The sequence below is a fragment of the Abramis brama genome (assembly GCF_963993115.1).
Source record: "Abramis brama genome assembly, chromosome: 5".
Classification (NCBI taxonomy): Eukaryota; Metazoa; Chordata; class Actinopteri; order Cypriniformes; family Leuciscidae; genus Abramis; species Abramis brama.
The window spans coordinates 38,071,202-38,089,341 of NC_139967.1; the positions used below are offsets into that span (position 1 = coordinate 38,071,202).

Genomic DNA, 18,140 nt, shown 5'->3' on the forward strand with positions numbered 1-18,140 from the left:
GAATAGCTCAGGTCAAAAAAGTCGATCGCAGAAAATGTTTACGTCTGTTGTGTCGTAGGATGTCTCAGGTTGAGCTTTTTGAATGAGAGATGAGACAGAGACAGCTATGTTACTATGATTGATTATGAGTGGTAAGTTTAACCCTAAAAATTGCTCTTTAATAGTGTCATTATTTTATCTATTCAATTATGTGAAGCAGAAACTTGCTTTTTAATTAAATTGTGCACGCAGTTATTGCCGGGTAAGGGACCGCATGTGTGTGTGTATATTTATAGTGAATATGTAAACAAACTATTAAGAACTTAATTGAATCAAATTCAAGTTAATGGCGGTATGGATAAGAAAGCTGACTCTGGTCATATCACTTTACATGAGCAAGTTCTGTAAAGACGGTAAAAGGCCCAAAGAGAATGTGTAGTTCTATTGTAATTTCTAATTTATTTATCATAACCCCATTATACTTATCGTATAATGTCCTTTATGCTGTATAATAATTTCCATTAAGAGTTCTTCCAAATTATAACATATTTCTATACGTATTAATTATAGTTCAGGAGTTCATTTTTTTTTTTTTTTTTGTTATAAGTCGGGTTTGTATATGCAAGTTACATGTACCTACCACACCATGGTGAAGTAGTGCTAGTGTGATCAGCAGAATGCAAATGATGTACAAGTGTTTAGTAATGTGAAATGATATTTTTGCTTTTTAGGGCTGTCTTACCTTGCTGAGAGGTTAGCTTCATGTCTTACATCTTCAAAAGGAGTCACAAACACAGGGTGACATGCTAACAGTAAGTAATATATGCAACAATAATAAAACAAAAAAATAAATAAAAATAATAAGGATTCAGCTTACAGTTTAGGCCCTAATTTTGAAATTCTTATTTCTTCTTTTGCAGGACAGCAAGTTTGGTCAGTCTCAAGGGCACCTCTATCAAGTGACCCCTCCACATGCAGTGTGGTGCCTATATAAAGCAGCATTTTTAATAATCAGTTAGGAACGAAAGCACTAATTATAAATCCATTAAGACAGACAATATTTTTTCCTATACTGACAGTAATGATGAACTGCCTGTAAACTCTGTTAAGGGGATGGGCATTTCTGATAACCTGTTCAGTGCGTAAAGCATAATGCAAAACTGAGTGGTCAATATAAACAAAATACAATGTTCCCATGTGACCCTATAATAAACAAATGATGTTTAACATGGCTCTAGCTTTTATCATTATCTTTTTATATACTATTATTATTATTATCTATACTATTATTATCTTTTCTTATTATATACAGATAGCATTTTGCATATGAACTACATGAAACAAAGTAAAGCTTAAAATGGAGATGCCAAACGGATGCCAAAATTCCAATGTTATTGTGATTATCAGTACATTAATTTCAGAACTAAACAGCTGTGATTACAAGCCTGATGTCTATTTTCAATTATATAGATGCACATTAAAATGAGATGTACTCACATATAAATGCCCATAATCCAATTTAACATCTGTATGCAACAAAAATGCTAAAGCTTGTGTCGTGGAAAAAGTCTTCTCCTCTTTGCAAGAAATAACTCGAGTGACGAGTTCCAGATGCCAAAACGTAGACTTTATTGGTGGAGACAACAAAGCCGCTCAGTCAAAACTTAAATTTTTATACAGTTTCTTAAACCTTGCCCCTCAACTTTGCTCAACCAAGGGGTGTTAGTTAGGTCATCTTTAATTTTTGTTAACTCACCCCCTTCTTGTTCTCCCCAATTAATCATCTCTTTTCTTGGCTCCATTTCTAATAGCAGTGAACCATTACCTGGTTTATCATCAATGTAACATAAAAACTCTATTTAATGCATGGTTTACAGTGTAATTTGTATCATTGGTCTATATATACGGATCTTCATATTAAAACACCTGATTTGCCAAAGTGGCTGGGTGTTTTGCTCAGAGTTGCTGAAGTGAGACACAGTGCCTTCTATGACTTGAGTCTTATGACAGACTTTTACACTGCAGTCTGTGAAACATATCTTAATGAAAACACGTTTCAAGTAATACACCAAACGCCCAAATTTGAGCACTAGAAAAATCTAAGCTGGTTGAATGCGTTTCTAACTAAATACATAAATCATATAAAAAAATATTGTGAAAGGGCTGATGTGGGTACTAATATTTGCTTGTCAGTTTTATTTTCTAATCCTAAGTGTCACTCTCAGAAAGAGACAGTAAATTTGCTTTGATCTAAGTTTATTCACACAGGAGAACCAACAGATTACTCCGTTAACCATGTGAGCAATTGAGGAGCGTAGTAGGTGATAATGATGTCAGCTCCTGAAAAAAAGAATACAGTGAAGAATTATTGAAAAATAAATTATACAATTTTGGAGAAACCGGCCTCAACAGATTCAAATTATTTACTTTATCTTCCGTGTCCCCCTTCTCACCTGCTCGACGGAAGGCAGTCATAGCCTCCATAACTGCAGTGCGCAGCTCAAAAGCTCCAGCTTCAGCTCCATGCCACAACATGGCAAATTCGCCCGATACATTGTACACTGCCAGTGGATGAGTAGGGTGCTGATGGGAGACAGAAAACAGGAAGGTATTAAGACTAAAAGAAACATTGGACAGTCTACATTTAAAATATGGACCTTTTTCACAGACTTTGATGATGCATTTCCACAATTATCAACATTGCAAACCTATTTTCATATTTAAATTTTAAATAGTTTTGTATTACCTTGGCAGTAAATTTGGAGTAAAATTAATAACAATAAAAAATAATTAGCTGCGAGAGTGTTTCTAATGCAACGGCAGAACGAATGATGGCAAATGTCACATAATTCTCTCTCCTGACTGCTGTAATCAATCTCTATATTTTTCCCTCTTTTGGGAAGTCGTTTTTTTTATTTTGAAATTGGAGCAATATTTCCACATAATTCCACAAAATTTCGCTGTTTTCCACATAGAAAACCTGGGGTGTCAAAATACTATGGGTAAATTGGCAGTGGGTGGGATCACACAAATGCCAGAGATTTCAAAGTAGAATAACTGGCTGTAGCACTGTTTTTTTTGTTCTGAGAATTAAGTATTTTAACTTAGCATGTTTACTAAATCTCTGCAACACTTTGCTTCTAGGGGGCCGCAGTCTGGAAGAGTTATATTCCAACATGCCTGGTATTTTCAAAGATCTTGCTGAGCTGGTCAGTTGGGTTTAATCTGAGTGGAACAAACTAAAAAGAACCAGCAGGAGAGTGTCCCTCTAGGAGAAAAGTTTACCATTTCCGCAGTTCTGAAAGGTATATGTTTTGTCTTCAAAACTGTTTATGTGCCACGTGTGTGATATTTTGTTATAAAATGCAAAGACACTGAAGCATTTATAAGTGTGCATAAAGGCTACTTTCAGACTGCAGGGAAAAGTAGGCCAAATCCTCAGATCTGTTTTATTTTAATAACTGTATAAACAGATCAAACCTGAATCTGATCTTTTCTATTCTGACATGGTCCTAAATATGTGTAAATATGTGATCTCAGTCTGAACAGTTATATCAGAATTCATGCAACTTTTACTTTACTTTAGATTAACATTAATCACACTTAGCTGACAGGAGGCAATTTAAAGATTTTAAAAACATTTTAATGGTGTTTTTTTTTTTTGGTAGGTTATATTTTATGCATGTGGGTCACAATTAAATCTGAATTGAGCACTAAGGCTTGTGTGAGCGTAGTTAAAGGAATAGTTCACCCAAAAATGAAAATTATCCCATAATAAAGCCATCCTAGGTGTATATGACTTTCTTCTTTCAGCCAAACACAATCAGAGTTATATTAAAAAATATCCTGGCTGTTATTATCATGGATGGATGCGCTTTTTGGAGCTTCAAAAACTTGTGTGCTATTCAATGCCATAACAAAGCTGGGAAGATATTAATTAATATAACTCTGATTGTGTTTGGCTGAAAGAAGAAAGTCATATACACCTAGGATGGCTTGAGGGTGAGTATATTATGGGAGCATTTTCATTTTTGGGTGAACTTTTAAGTCTTCAAATACATTTTTGGGACTAAATTTCTACAATGTAAGATAAGATTTTAAAGCGGAGTTGTAACATGAGGTGTCAGAAAAGGACTCAAAATTCATAAATATAATCATACACTGACTCTACAGTTATTACCTTATTCTTGACCTCTCTCACAATATCAAGGTATGGTAATCCAGGTTTCACCATCAACATGTCAGCACCTTCTTTCACGTCCCGGTCCTACCAGCAAAAAAGTAGTTTCCTTATACTTTTACTTCACTTGATGCAACCCATACAACAGAAAAAAAACACAGGTCTAGTCAATGTGCCCATTTCTGTAATTAAAATTTGATTTAGGGTCCTGGATTGTTATATCAGTGCTGTTTTAGTAGTTCAGATTCCATGTTAAAAGTGGCCTTTCAATAAATTCCTGTTATAAAACATGTAAACACAGGAAAGAAAATTGTGCTCATCAGGTGATTACATGGGGTCTTTAAAAAAGTGACGTTCTCTTACACAGGCCCGCAGGGCTAGTCCTCTGGCACCAGGGGGAAGCTGATAGCATCGTCTGTCTCCAAAAGCAGGTTTAGACTGGGCAGCATCCCTTCAAATATTAAGGAGGAAAAAAATCTATTTTGCTTTACAAAGAATAAACCCATCCTGGTGTTCTCATCTTATAAGAATATATAAGAACTAAGAAGGAAGTTGATAAAGGGAATATTTGAACACTACCTGAATGGTCCATAGTAGCAGGAGGCAAATTTAGCACTGTAGCTCAGCACTGACACCTAAGAAAGGGGAAAGAGCTCGAGTCAGAATCTGCTATATTCTATTTAACTATTTTGTGTGACCCAAAAGCAAGATTTCTCTACCTTGTTGCCAAGATCATTAGCGATTAATGCTTGCTTAATGGCTGCAATTCGTCCATCCATCATATCAGAAGGGGCGATGATGTGGCAGCCTAAGCGGAGAAAAAGTGTGACCAAATGTGATGATGATGACTTCTATAGACCTATTATTCAAAAATGCAAATATTATGTGTAATTGACTATAAATTAATATAATTTAGGACTAACCTGCTTGAGAATAAGCCAGAGCTACTTCAGCCAACCTCAAACAGCTTGCGGCATTATCCAGGCTGCCATCTTCACGCAGGATTCCTTAAAGGTGCCACAAAGAAAGTCACACACTATGGTAATATCACTGTAAAGGGTTAATTTAAAAATACCAGGTAAAACAAATTGCATAGGATTGATAAAAGACACAGGGTTCCCACACCTTGGTTAACTTCAAATTCAAGGACCTTTCAAGAACTTTCCAGGTCCAATATCCTCAAATTCAAGGACTTGATGTGGGGACACATTTCAAGTGAGAGCAAGGTTACATCGTGTTACCTTGTAAGATACATTGTTACAGTTTTTTTTGTGTCTCAAACACAACTATGCAAAAAAACTTTTTTTGGCCATATGACAGAGATCAGATATTCTATTTGTCGTATTTCTGATTTGCATAAAACTGAAGAATATTCGGTACATCCTATACTGTATTCTAAAATGATCTGATATTAACTTTTGCATGAAACGTTGAGGTACCATCGTTGTAGTTTGGTGCGAAAGCACGGGAAACACTTAACGTAACGCGAAAATGCGCGTAACTAACGTAAATCAAGCAAGCTAGTATGCATAGGCCACGAAGTGTTGGCGAAATAACACATTAGTGGACTTGAGGGAATAATATGGAATTTTTTCCAGAAAACTTCTTGCACAAAATAAATTCAAGCACTTTCAAGGACCTGTATCTATGTATGTTTATTTTCAAAAACTTTCCAGGGCCTTGAATATTTTTTTTCAGATACACAAACTTTCAAGGATTTCAAGGACCCGTGGGAACCCTGAAGACAAGACTAAAGGTGTCTATGATAGTAGTCGTCTCACCTTTGTTTACAATTGAAGGAGCATTCAGTAATTATTTGTAAATTTTCAAAGGTGAGCTCTGTTGTTTCACGGTTCGATATAACAGTTTTCTTGGGCTTCATACTGAAACTTATCAGCATGGATGCAGCATTGCATTGTATTTTGTGAAACATGGCATTTCAGTTAACAGCCAATATTAGATTTTTTTTTATCAGTTGATGCTGGATATTTAAATTGTATCTGTTAATTTTCAAATATCCATTTTCATACAGTACAAATGTGCCTAAATTCACTTAATGTATTTACTGTTATATTTTAAATATTTATTATTTATTTTTAATTGAATAGAATTTTAATATCATACATTTTTTGGTTAAGAGCATTACATGAACAGTGTTGGGGAAAGCAATGTGTTACAGTATTGTGTTACTCCTGAAGGAAGTAACTAATTGTGTTACTTTTTAAGGAAAGTAATTTGTTATGTTACTTTTGTCAACTAAGCGTTTGTTTTAAAAAATAAAAAAAATAAAAATAAAAATAATATTTTTGGCAAATGTGTGTCACCAAAAGTGACATGAATAAGCCTCAGACGGAAGTGAATGCAAATTCACTCCTGCACAGTAGAGGGTGCAGCTCAAACAAACCTTTCAGCTGTGCTACCATTCTGGTTTGCAGGGCTGCGTTTAAGTCCAATTTTCCCTTGCTAACTTCCCTCCATCTTGTTCACTCGGATGTATGTCATTGCATCCGTTGCACGAGTGCCCACTACTGGCGGAAACCTTTGCAATGTTTTTAAATGGAACGTCCCAAGCCCTTGATCACTCGGAATTTGCAATGGAGCTGATTTATTATTTACATTTCTTTTTCTTATGAATTTGTTTTACGCACCATTCTACAGGCCTGCATGTATGCTTGGGCTGTTCAAAAATCTAATATAAACTGATATTAAATGTTAAAAAATACACAAACGAAAATGATAATTTAATAAAGTTTAAGCTGTTAAAAATACATTCAGCTTAAGGTAGCTACTAGGGGTAACCAGACCTACTCACAGTTCAGTTTGTATCACGGTTTTAGGGTCACGGTTTGTTCTATGTTCAGGGAAAAAAAGGACTACTGTCAAATAAAAATAAAGAAAAATATAGCTGCGAGCAGCGATTACGGGCCCAAGCCGGTGGCACCGCAACCCCGGTGCCTTTAGTTACCTAAAGGCACCGGGGTGGCGGTACCGCCGGCTTGGGCCCTCCATCGCTGCTCGCAGCTATATTTATATATATATATATATATATATATATATATATATATATATATATATACATACATACATACACACACATACATATATATGTATATATATATATATATATATATATATATATATTATTGTTCAAAAGTTTGGGGTCAGTAAGATTTTTAATGTTTTTAGGAGAAGTCTCTTCTGCTCACCAAGGCTGCATTTATTGATTAAAAATACAAACAAAAACAGTAATATTGTGAAATATTATTCCAATTTAAAACAGCTGTTTTCAATTTTTAAATATTTTACATAGTAATTCATTTCTGTGATCAAAGTTGAGTTTTCAGCATCATTACTCCAGTCTTCAGTGTCACATGATCCTTCAGAAATCATACTAATATGATGATTGATGCTCAATAAATATTCATTATTATTTTCAATGTTGAAAACAGTTGTGTACAGATTTTTTTTTTCAAAATGCTTTGATGAATGTTAAGTTCAAAAGAACAGCATATATTTCAAATATATATATTTTTAACATTATAAATGTCTTTACTGTAACTGTTGATCAGTTTAACTCATCCTTCATAAATAAAAGTACTGATTTATTTTATTTATTTCCCCCAAAAATAAAATTGTAATTATTACTAACCCAAAACTTTTGAGCGGTAGTGTTTAACGTTACAAAAGCTTTAGATTTCAGATAAATGCTGTTCTTTTGAACTTTCTATTCATCAAAGACTGTACACAACTGTTTTCGACATTTAAAATAATAATGAATGTTTCTTGAGTATCAATCATCATATTAGAATAATTTCTGAAGGATCATGTGACAGTGACGACTGGAGTAATGATGCTGAAAACTCAGCTTTGATCACAGGAATAAATAACAGTTTAAAATATATTAAAATAGAAAGCAGCCGTTTTAAATTGGAATAATATTTTACAATATTACTGTTTTTGTTTGTATTTTTAATCAAATAAATGCAGCCTTGGTGAGCAGAAGAAACTTCTCTGTTATGTGCGCGCCACAGACTGCACGCACGTCCGCTTAGAGTTCCGCCTTTTGCCTTCCGTCAATATTACGTTATTAGAAAAATATTTTTTTAGAGAATCGATTTTTTGACATTTGTGAATCGATTCAGAATCGTCCACGTCCGCATCGCGATGCATCTAAGAATACATTTTTTCTCCCACCCCTAGATTTCATACAACAGGTTAATAAACAGTTACAATTAAGTCACTTACATTTTAGATTCAATGTTGACTGTTTTTGTTCTGTTTCAGCAGCGAAAATAGTTAAACAAAGATCACGGCAGAACCATCACGTGTTTTCTCATAACTGAACGATTCAGCATTTTTAACGAATCGGTTGACTCAAAGATTGAATGATCAATCCATAAACATCTGTCTTAATCATGATCGACTCATTCGAACGAATCGTTTGAACGAATGAATCAATGACTCGCTTATTAAGATGGATGCCTGGCGACACCTAATGGCGGTTTAGTGTTGTTTAAAAGCATCATTCTTTCCCACATGTGTGTGATTTGTGTGTGCAACATTATCATTATTTTTCTTTCACTATTATATTAGCGATTTAAAAGCACCCACTCGTGTCACACGTCGATTAACCGGTGGGAAAATATCCTCAGACACATACCTAATAAATGTATATTTAAATACAATATTGGCCTACCTGGTAAAAAGTTTTATATACTATTTTGATGTCCTTTTGGACACAAGAGGGCAGTATAGCCCTATGTTTGCTTTTTTGTTGAACCAAATAGCACTAAATAGCCTGTTTTAACTTTTTCATTCTTCTTGAATTGCAAAAACAGAATAAAATGGGTTTAGTTGTGATATTTGTATTCTTTTATATAGAAATAAATGGTATATAATTACATTTTTAGAAGATTTTTAGTGTTTCCTTTTTGGACATTACTTTAATCCCTCGCCATAGCAAAACCATTTGAGATATTTATTATCCATTCACAATTTAGCATATTTAATGTAGTTTCATCATGTTGAAAAAGTTTGGTACGAATAAAATAAATAGTTTAAGAGGAGTGGCTAAAAATTCAGAGGCTGATTTTGCAAAAAAATTCACATTCAGACCAAAATATCTGACTTCCTGATGGCCAGAGCTATTGAATGTAAATTAGAAAGTTGTCCGGCTTGATGAGAACAATATACAAACTGTTTTTTCTTTACTGTAGTTAAAACTAACCCCCCCACTTTTGTCAAAAGCATGTTGAAAGTGACACACTTCCTGCTGCCAGTTGGTGGCGCTATAACTTTGACTCACAATAGCTACATCCATCTGATCGGCCTCTTACCACGAACACACTGCTGAAGTTTCATCAAGATCAGTTAATGTATGCAGAAGTTATTCCACTTCCGTGTTTCTCTTTTCTCGCCATAAATTCGATTCCTCGCCACAGCCAAACCGTTCGAGATATCAAAAATCCGTCCGCAATTTAGCATCCTCAAAGTCTTGACTACATGCACACCGAGTTTGAAGGGGACACGGTGAATTTTCTAGGAGGAGTATTTCACATTCCACAGCAAGCGTTTTCCAAACAACCCATAATAGCCGACTTCCTGTTGGGCTGGCGTAAAACTTGACCGGGGTAAAGTTGTTCGGCCCGATGAGATCTATATGTGTACCGAGTTTCATATTAATTCATGCGAGCGTGTTTGATATATGGATCAAGTTTTAGAACCCCGTTCAAGGGGGCGCTGTTGAGCCCCCCAGCCACGCCCGGGTACCAGCTTCAGCCCGGCCCTGATGGCCGTGGGTTCTGACCTGTGTGCAAAGTTTCAAGAGTTTTTGAGCACGTTAAGGACCCCAAAAGCCCCTGAAACCTTGATTAACAATATAAAAGCAATAGTCAAATCCCCCCCTCCCCTCACACACACACAGACACAGAGAGAGGGAGAGAAAATTCTTCAGAAAATCCACATTCAAACCAAAATATCTCTCTTCCTGTTGGTCGGAGATGGTTCATGTAAATTAGAAAGTTGTCCGTCTTGATGAGAACAATACACATACCAAGTTTTGTGATTCTAGGAAAAACTAAGCCCCCATTTTTGACTAAAGGTGGCGCTACTGAGCCATTCCACCACGCCCGTTTCTGAAACTTTGCACATGTCTACGGGCTAATAAATGTGATGTGTCTGTTGAGTTTCATGCAATTTCAAGTATGTTAAGAGTCTCAAAAGCATCAAAAAATAATATTAAAGTTTGATGCGTTGCCACGGCAACAGTATCTAAGATATCAATAATCCTTTCACAGGTTTACATCTGCCGTGTGTCTACATTGTACGCATAAAGTTTGAAGCAAATCGGGTAAAAATAAGACACTGATTTCAAAGCATTTTGAAAGTGATGTACTTCCTGCTGCCTGTTGGTGGCGCTATAACTTTGACTCACAATAGTCACATCCATGTGATCGGCCTCTTACAACGAACACACTGCTGAAGTTTCATCAAGATCAGTTAATGTATGCAGAAGTTATAACACACTTCCTGTTTCATTTTTTCGCCATAAATTTGTTTCCTCGCCACGGCCAAACCGTTCGAGATATCAAAAATCCGTCCGCAATTTAGCATCCTCAATGTCTTGACTTCATGCACACCAAGTTTGGAGGCGAATCGATGAATTCCCTAGGAGGAGTACATTAAATTCCACAGCATGCGTTTCCAAACAACGCTAAATAGCCAACTTCCTGTTTGGCTGGCGTAAAACTTAGAGCACGAAAGTTGTTCGGCCCAATGAGATCTATATGTGTACCGAGTTTCATATTATTACATGCAAGCGTGTTTGATTTATGGACACGTGTTTGGATCCCGTTCCAGGGGGCGCTGTCGAGCCCCCCTGCCACGCCCGGGTACCAGCTTCAGTCCGGCCCTGATGGCCGCGGGTTCTGACGTGTGTGCAAAATTTCAAGAGTTTTCGAGCATGTTAAGGGCCCCAAAAGTGCCCGAAAGGTTGACAAAATAATAATAATAATAATAAATATAGCTGCGAGCAGCGATTACGGGCCCAAGCCGGTGGCACCGCAACCCCGGTGCCTTTAGTTACCTAAAGGCACCAGGGTGGCGGTACCGCCGGCTTGGGCCCTCCATCGCTGCTCGCAGCTATATTTATATATATATATATATATATATATATATATATATATATATATATATATATACATACATACACACACACACATACATATATATGTATATATATATATATATATATATATATATTATTGTTCAAAAGTTTGGGGTCAGTAAGATTTTTAATGTTTTTAGGAGAAGTCTCTTCTGCTCACCAAGGCTGCATTTATTGATTAAAAATACAAACAAAAACAGTAATATTGTGAAATATTATTCCAATTTAAAACAGCTGTTTTCAATTTTTAAATATTTTACATAGTAATTCATTTCTGTGATCAAAGTTGAGTTTTCAGCATCATTACTCCAGTCTTCAGTGTCACATGATCCTTCAGAAATCATACTAATATGATGATTGATGCTCAATAAATATTCATTATTATTTTCAATGTTGAAAACAGTTGTGTACAGATTTTTTTTTTCAAAATGCTTTGATGAATGTTAAGTTCAAAAGAACAGCATATATTTCAAATATATATATTTTTAACATTATAAATGTCTTTACTGTAACTGTTGATCAGTTTAACTCATCCTTCATAAATAAAAGTACTGATTTATTTTATTTATTTCCCCCAAAAATAAAATTGTAATTATTACTAACCCAAAACTTTTGAGCGGTAGTGTTTAACGTTACAAAAGCTTTAGATTTCAGATAAATGCTGTTCTTTTGAACTTTCTATTCATCAAAGACTGTACACAACTGTTTTCGACATTTAAAATAATAATGAATGTTTCTTGAGTATCAATCATCATATTAGAATAATTTCTGAAGGATCATGTGACAGTGACGACTGGAGTAATGATGCTGAAAACTCAGCTTTGATCACAGGAATAAATAACAGTTTAAAATATATTAAAATAGAAAGCAGCCGTTTTAAATTGGAATAATATTTTACAATATTACTGTTTTTGTTTGTATTTTTAATCAAATAAATGCAGCCTTGGTGAGCAGAAGAAACTTCTCTGTTATGTGCGCGCCACAGACTGCACGCACGTCCGCTTAGAGTTCCGCCTTTTGCCTTCCGTCAATATTACGTTATTAGAAAAATATTTTTTTAGAGAATCGATTTTTTGACATTTGTGAATCGATTCAGAATCGTCCACGTCCGCATCGCGATGCATCTAAGAATACATTTTTTCTCCCACCCCTAGATTTCATACAACAGGTTAATAAACAGTTACAATTAAGTCACTTACATTTTAGATTCAATGTTGACTGTTTTTGTTCTGTTTCAGCAGCGAAAATAGTTAAACAAAGATCACGGCAGAACCATCACGTGTTTTCTCATAACTGAACGATTCAGCATTTTTAACGAATCGGTTGACTCAAAGATTGAATGATCAATCCATAAACATCTGTCTTAATCATGATCGACTCATTCGAACGAATCGTTTGAACGAATGAATCAATGACTCGCTTATTAAGATGGATGCCTGGCGACACCTAATGGCGGTTTAGTGTTGTTTAAAAGCATCATTCTTTCCCACATGTGTGTGATTTGTGTGTGCAACATTATCATTATTTTTCTTTCACTATTATATTAGCGATTTAAAAGCACCCACTCGTGTCACACGTCGATTAACCGGTGGGAAAATATCCTCAGACACATACCTAATAAATGTATATTTAAATACAATATTGGCCTACCTGGTAAAAAGTTTTATATACTATTTTGATGTCCTTTTGGACACAAGAGGGCAGTATAGCCCTATGTTTGCTTTTTTGTTGAACCAAATAGCACTAAATAGCCTGTTTTAACTTTTTAATTCTTCTTGAATTGCAAAAACAGAATAAAATGGGTTTAGTTGTGATATTTGTATTCTTTTATATAGAAATAAATGGTATATAATTACATTTTTAGAAGATTTTTAGTGTTTCCTTTTTGGACATTACTTTAATCCCTCGCCATAGCAAAACCATTTGAGATATTTATTATCCATTCACAATTTAGCATATTTAATGTAGTTTCATCATGTTGAAAAAGTTTGGTACGAATAAAATAAATAGTTTAAGAGGAGTGGCTAAAAATTCAGAGGCTGATTTTGCAAAAAAATTCACATTCAGACCAAAATATCTGACTTCCTGATGGCCAGAGCTATTGAATGTAAATTAGAAAGTTGTCCGGCTTGATGAGAACAATATACAAACTGTTTTTTCTTTACTGTAGTTAAAACTAACCCCCCCACTTTTGTCAAAAGCATGTTGAAAGTGACACACTTCCTGCTGCCAGTTGGTGGCGCTATAACTTTGACTCACAATAGCTACATCCATCTGATCGGCCTCTTACCACGAACACACTGCTGAAGTTTCATCAAGATCAGTTAATGTATGCAGAAGTTATTCCACTTCCGTGTTTCTCTTTTCTCGCCATAAATTCGATTCCTCGCCACAGCCAAACCGTTCGAGATATCAAAAATCCGTCCGCAATTTAGCATCCTCAAAGTCTTGACTACATGCACACCGAGTTTGAAGGGGACACGGTGAATTTTCTAGGAGGAGTATTTCACATTCCACAGCAAGCGTTTTCCAAACAACCCATAATAGCCGACTTCCTGTTGGGCTGGCGTAAAACTTGACCGGGGTAAAGTTGTTCGGCCCGATGAGATCTATATGTGTACCGAGTTTCATATTAATTCATGCGAGCGTGTTTGATATATGGATCAAGTTTTAGAACCCCGTTCAAGGGGGCGCTGTTGAGCCCCCCAGCCACGCCCGGGTACCAGCTTCAGCCCGGCCCTGATGGCCGTGGGTTCTGACCTGTGTGCAAAGTTTCAAGAGTTTTTGAGCACGTTAAGGACCCCAAAAGCCCCTGAAACCTTGATTAACAATATAAAAGCAATAGTCAAATCCCCCCCTCCCCTCACACACACACAGACACAGAGAGAGGGAGAGAAAATTCTTCAGAAAATCCACATTCAAACCAAAATATCTCTCTTCCTGTTGGTCGGAGATGGTTCATGTAAATTAGAAAGTTGTCCGTCTTGATGAGAACAATACACATACCAAGTTTTGTGATTCTAGGAAAAACTAAGCCCCCATTTTTGACTAAAGGTGGCGCTACTGAGCCATTCCACCACGCCCGTTTCTGAAACTTTGCACATGTCTACGGGCTAATAAATGTGATGTGTCTGTTGAGTTTCATGCAATTTCAAGTATGTTAAGAGTCTCAAAAGCATCAAAAAATAATATTAAAGTTTGATGCGTTGCCACGGCAACAGTATCTAAGATATCAATAATCCTTTCACAGGTTTACATCTGCCGTGTGTCTACATTGTACGCATAAAGTTTGAAGCAAATCGGGTAAAAATAAGACACTGATTTCAAAGCATTTTGAAAGTGATGTACTTCCTGCTGCCTGTTGGTGGCGCTATAACTTTGACTCACAATAGTCACATCCATGTGATCGGCCTCTTACAACGAACACACTGCTGAAGTTTCATCAAGATCAGTTAATGTATGCAGAAGTTATAACACACTTCCTGTTTCATTTTTTCGCCATAAATTTGTTTCCTCGCCACGGCCAAACCGTTCGAGATATCAAAAATCCGTCCGCAATTTAGCATCCTCAATGTCTTGACTTCATGCACACCAAGTTTGGAGGCGAATCGATGAATTCCCTAGGAGGAGTACATTAAATTCCACAGCATGCGTTTCCAAACAACGCTAAATAGCCAACTTCCTGTTTGGCTGGCGTAAAACTTAGAGCACGAAAGTTGTTCGGCCCAATGAGATCTATATGTGTACCGAGTTTCATATTATTACATGCAAGCGTGTTTGATTTATGGACACGTGTTTGGATCCCGTTCCAGGGGGCGCTGTCGAGCCCCCCTGCCACGCCCGGGTACCAGCTTCAGTCCGGCCCTGATGGCCGCGGGTTCTGACGTGTGTGCAAAATTTCAAGAGTTTTCGAGCATGTTAAGGGCCCCAAAAGTGCCCGAAAGGTTGACAAAATAATAATAATAATAATAAATATAGCTGCGAGCAGCGATTACGGGCCCAAGCCGGTGGCACCGCAACCCCGGTGCCTTTAGTTACCTAAAGGCACCAGGGTGGCGGTACCGCCGGCTTGGGCCCTCCATCGCTGCTCGCAGCTATATTTATATATATATATATATATATATATATATATATATATATATATATATATACATACATACACACACACACATACATATATATGTATATATATATATATATATATATATATATTATTGTTCAAAAGTTTGGGGTCAGTAAGATTTTTAATGTTTTTAGGAGAAGTCTCTTCTGCTCACCAAGGCTGCATTTATTGATTAAAAATACAAACAAAAACAGTAATATTGTGAAATATTATTCCAATTTAAAACAGCTGTTTTCAATTTTTAAATATTTTACATAGTAATTCATTTCTGTGATCAAAGTTGAGTTTTCAGCATCATTACTCCAGTCTTCAGTGTCACATGATCCTTCAGAAATCATACTAATATGATGATTGATGCTCAATAAATATTCATTATTATTTTCAATGTTGAAAACAGTTGTGTACAGATTTTTTTTTTCAAAATGCTTTGATGAATGTTAAGTTCAAAAGAACAGCATATATTTCAAATATATATATTTTTAACATTATAAATGTCTTTACTGTAACTGTTGATCAGTTTAACTCATCCTTCATAAATAAAAGTACTGATTTATTTTATTTATTTCCCCCAAAAATAAAATTGTAATTATTACTAACCCAAAACTTTTGAGCGGTAGTGTTTAACGTTACAAAAGCTTTAGATTTCAGATAAATGCTGTTCTTTTGAACTTTCTATTCATCAAAGACTGTACACAACTGTTTTCGACATTTAAAATAATAATGAATGTTTCTTGAGTATCAATCATCATATTAGAATAATTTCTGAAGGATCATGTGACAGTGACGACTGGAGTAATGATGCTGAAAACTCAGCTTTGATCACAGGAATAAATAACAGTTTAAAATATATTAAAATAGAAAGCAGCCGTTTTAAATTGGAATAATATTTTACAATATTACTGTTTTTGTTTGTATTTTTAATCAAATAAATGCAGCCTTGGTGAGCAGAAGAAACTTCTCTGTTATGTGCGCGCCACAGACTGCACGCACGTCCGCTTAGAGTTCCGCCTTTTGCCTTCCGTCAATATTACGTTATTAGAAAAATATTTTTTTAGAGAATCGATTTTTTGACATTTGTGAATCGATTCAGAATCGTCCACGTCCGCATCGCGATGCATCTAAGAATACATTTTTTCTCCCACCCCTAGATTTCATACAACAGGTTAATAAACAGTTACAATTAAGTCACTTACATTTTAGATTCAATGTTGACTGTTTTTGTTCTGTTTCAGCAGCGAAAATAGTTAAACAAAGATCACGGCAGAACCATCACGTGTTTTCTCATAACTGAACGATTCAGCATTTTTAACGAATCGGTTGACTCAAAGATTGAATGATCAATCCATAAACATCTGTCTTAATCATGATCGACTCATTCGAACGAATCGTTTGAACGAATGAATCAATGACTCGCTTATTAAGATGGATGCCTGGCGACACCTAATGGCGGTTTAGTGTTGTTTAAAAGCATCATTCTTTCCCACATGTGTGTGATTTGTGTGTGCAACATTATCATTATTTTTCTTTCACTATTATATTAGCGATTTAAAAGCACCCACTCGTGTCACACGTCGATTAACCGGTGGGAAAATATCCTCAGACACATACCTAATAAATGTATATTTAAATACAATATTGGCCTACCTGGTAAAAAGTTTTATATACTATTTTGATGTCCTTTTGGACACAAGAGGGCAGTATAGCCCTATGTTTGCTTTTTTGTTGAACCAAATAGCACTAAATAGCCTGTTTTAACTTTTTCATTCTTCTTGAATTGCAAAAACAGAATAAAATGGGTTTAGTTGTGATATTTGTATTCTTTTATATAGAAATAAATGGTATATAATTACATTTTTAGAAGATTTTTAGTGTTTCCTTTTTGGACATTACTTTAATCCCTCGCCATAGCAAAACCATTTGAGATATTTATTATCCATTCACAATTGAGCATATTTAATGTAGTTTCATCATGTTGAAAAAGTTTGGTACGAATAAAATAAATAGTTTAAGAGGAGTGGCTAAAAATTCAGAGGCTGATTTTGCAAAAAAATTCACATTCAGACCAAAATATCTGACTTCCTGATGGCCAGAGCTATTGAATGTAAATTAGAAAGTTGTCCGGCTTGATGAGAACAATATACAAACTGTTTTTTCTTTACTGTAGTTAAAACTAACCCCCCCACTTTTGTCAAAAGCATGTTGAAAGTGACACACTTCCTGCTGCCAGTTGGTGGCGCTATAACTTTGACTCACAATAGCTACATCCATCTGATCGGCCTCTTACCACGAACACACTGCTGAAGTTTCATCAAGATCAGTTAATGTATGCAGAAGTTATTCCACTTCCGTGTTTCTCTTTTCTCGCCATAAATTCGATTCCTCGCCACAGCCAAACCGTTCGAGATATCAAAAATCCGTCCGCAATTTAGCATCCTCAAAGTCTTGACTACATCCACACCGAGTTTGAAGGGGGCACGGTGAATTTTCTAGGAGGAGTATTTCACATTCCACAGCAAGCGTTTTCCAAACAACCCATAATAGCCGACTTCCTGTTGGGCTGGCGTAAAACTTGACCGGGGTAAAGTTGTTCGGCCCGATGAGATCTATATGTGTACCGAGTTTCATATTAATTCATGCGAGCGTGTTTGATATATGGATCAAGTTTTAGAACCCCGTTCAAGGGGGCGCTGTTG

General features: G+C 35.8%; 1 protein-coding gene and 1 long non-coding RNA gene across 2 annotated transcripts in view; one reads left to right on the forward strand and one right to left on the reverse strand.

The window, feature by feature from the left end:
* Positions 1 to 13: 13 nt before the first annotated feature.
* On the forward strand, positions 14 to 1,206 carry LOC311083441. The gene is made up of 3 exons (XR_014606296.1): positions 14 to 131; positions 711 to 791; positions 900 to 1,206. It is a non-coding gene; the product is annotated as an uncharacterized lncRNA (long non-coding RNA).
* A 385-nt stretch (positions 1,207 to 1,591) lies between these two features.
* Positions 1,592 to 18,140, reverse strand: part of alad (aminolevulinate dehydratase) — a 44,378-nt gene continuing 27,829 nt past the window's right edge. The window contains exons 6-12 of the mRNA XM_084114961.1: positions 5,083 to 5,166; positions 4,879 to 4,967; positions 4,739 to 4,794; positions 4,523 to 4,610; positions 4,160 to 4,246; positions 2,433 to 2,562; positions 1,592 to 2,319 (exon numbers count right to left, since the gene is read on the reverse strand). Coding sequence (XP_083971087.1) covers positions 2,261 to 2,319; positions 2,433 to 2,562; positions 4,160 to 4,246; positions 4,523 to 4,610; positions 4,739 to 4,794; positions 4,879 to 4,967; positions 5,083 to 5,166 — 593 coding nt within the window. The 3' untranslated portion in view covers positions 1,592 to 2,260. The remainder of the gene's footprint in view (positions 2,320 to 2,432; positions 2,563 to 4,159; positions 4,247 to 4,522; positions 4,611 to 4,738; positions 4,795 to 4,878; positions 4,968 to 5,082; positions 5,167 to 18,140) is intronic.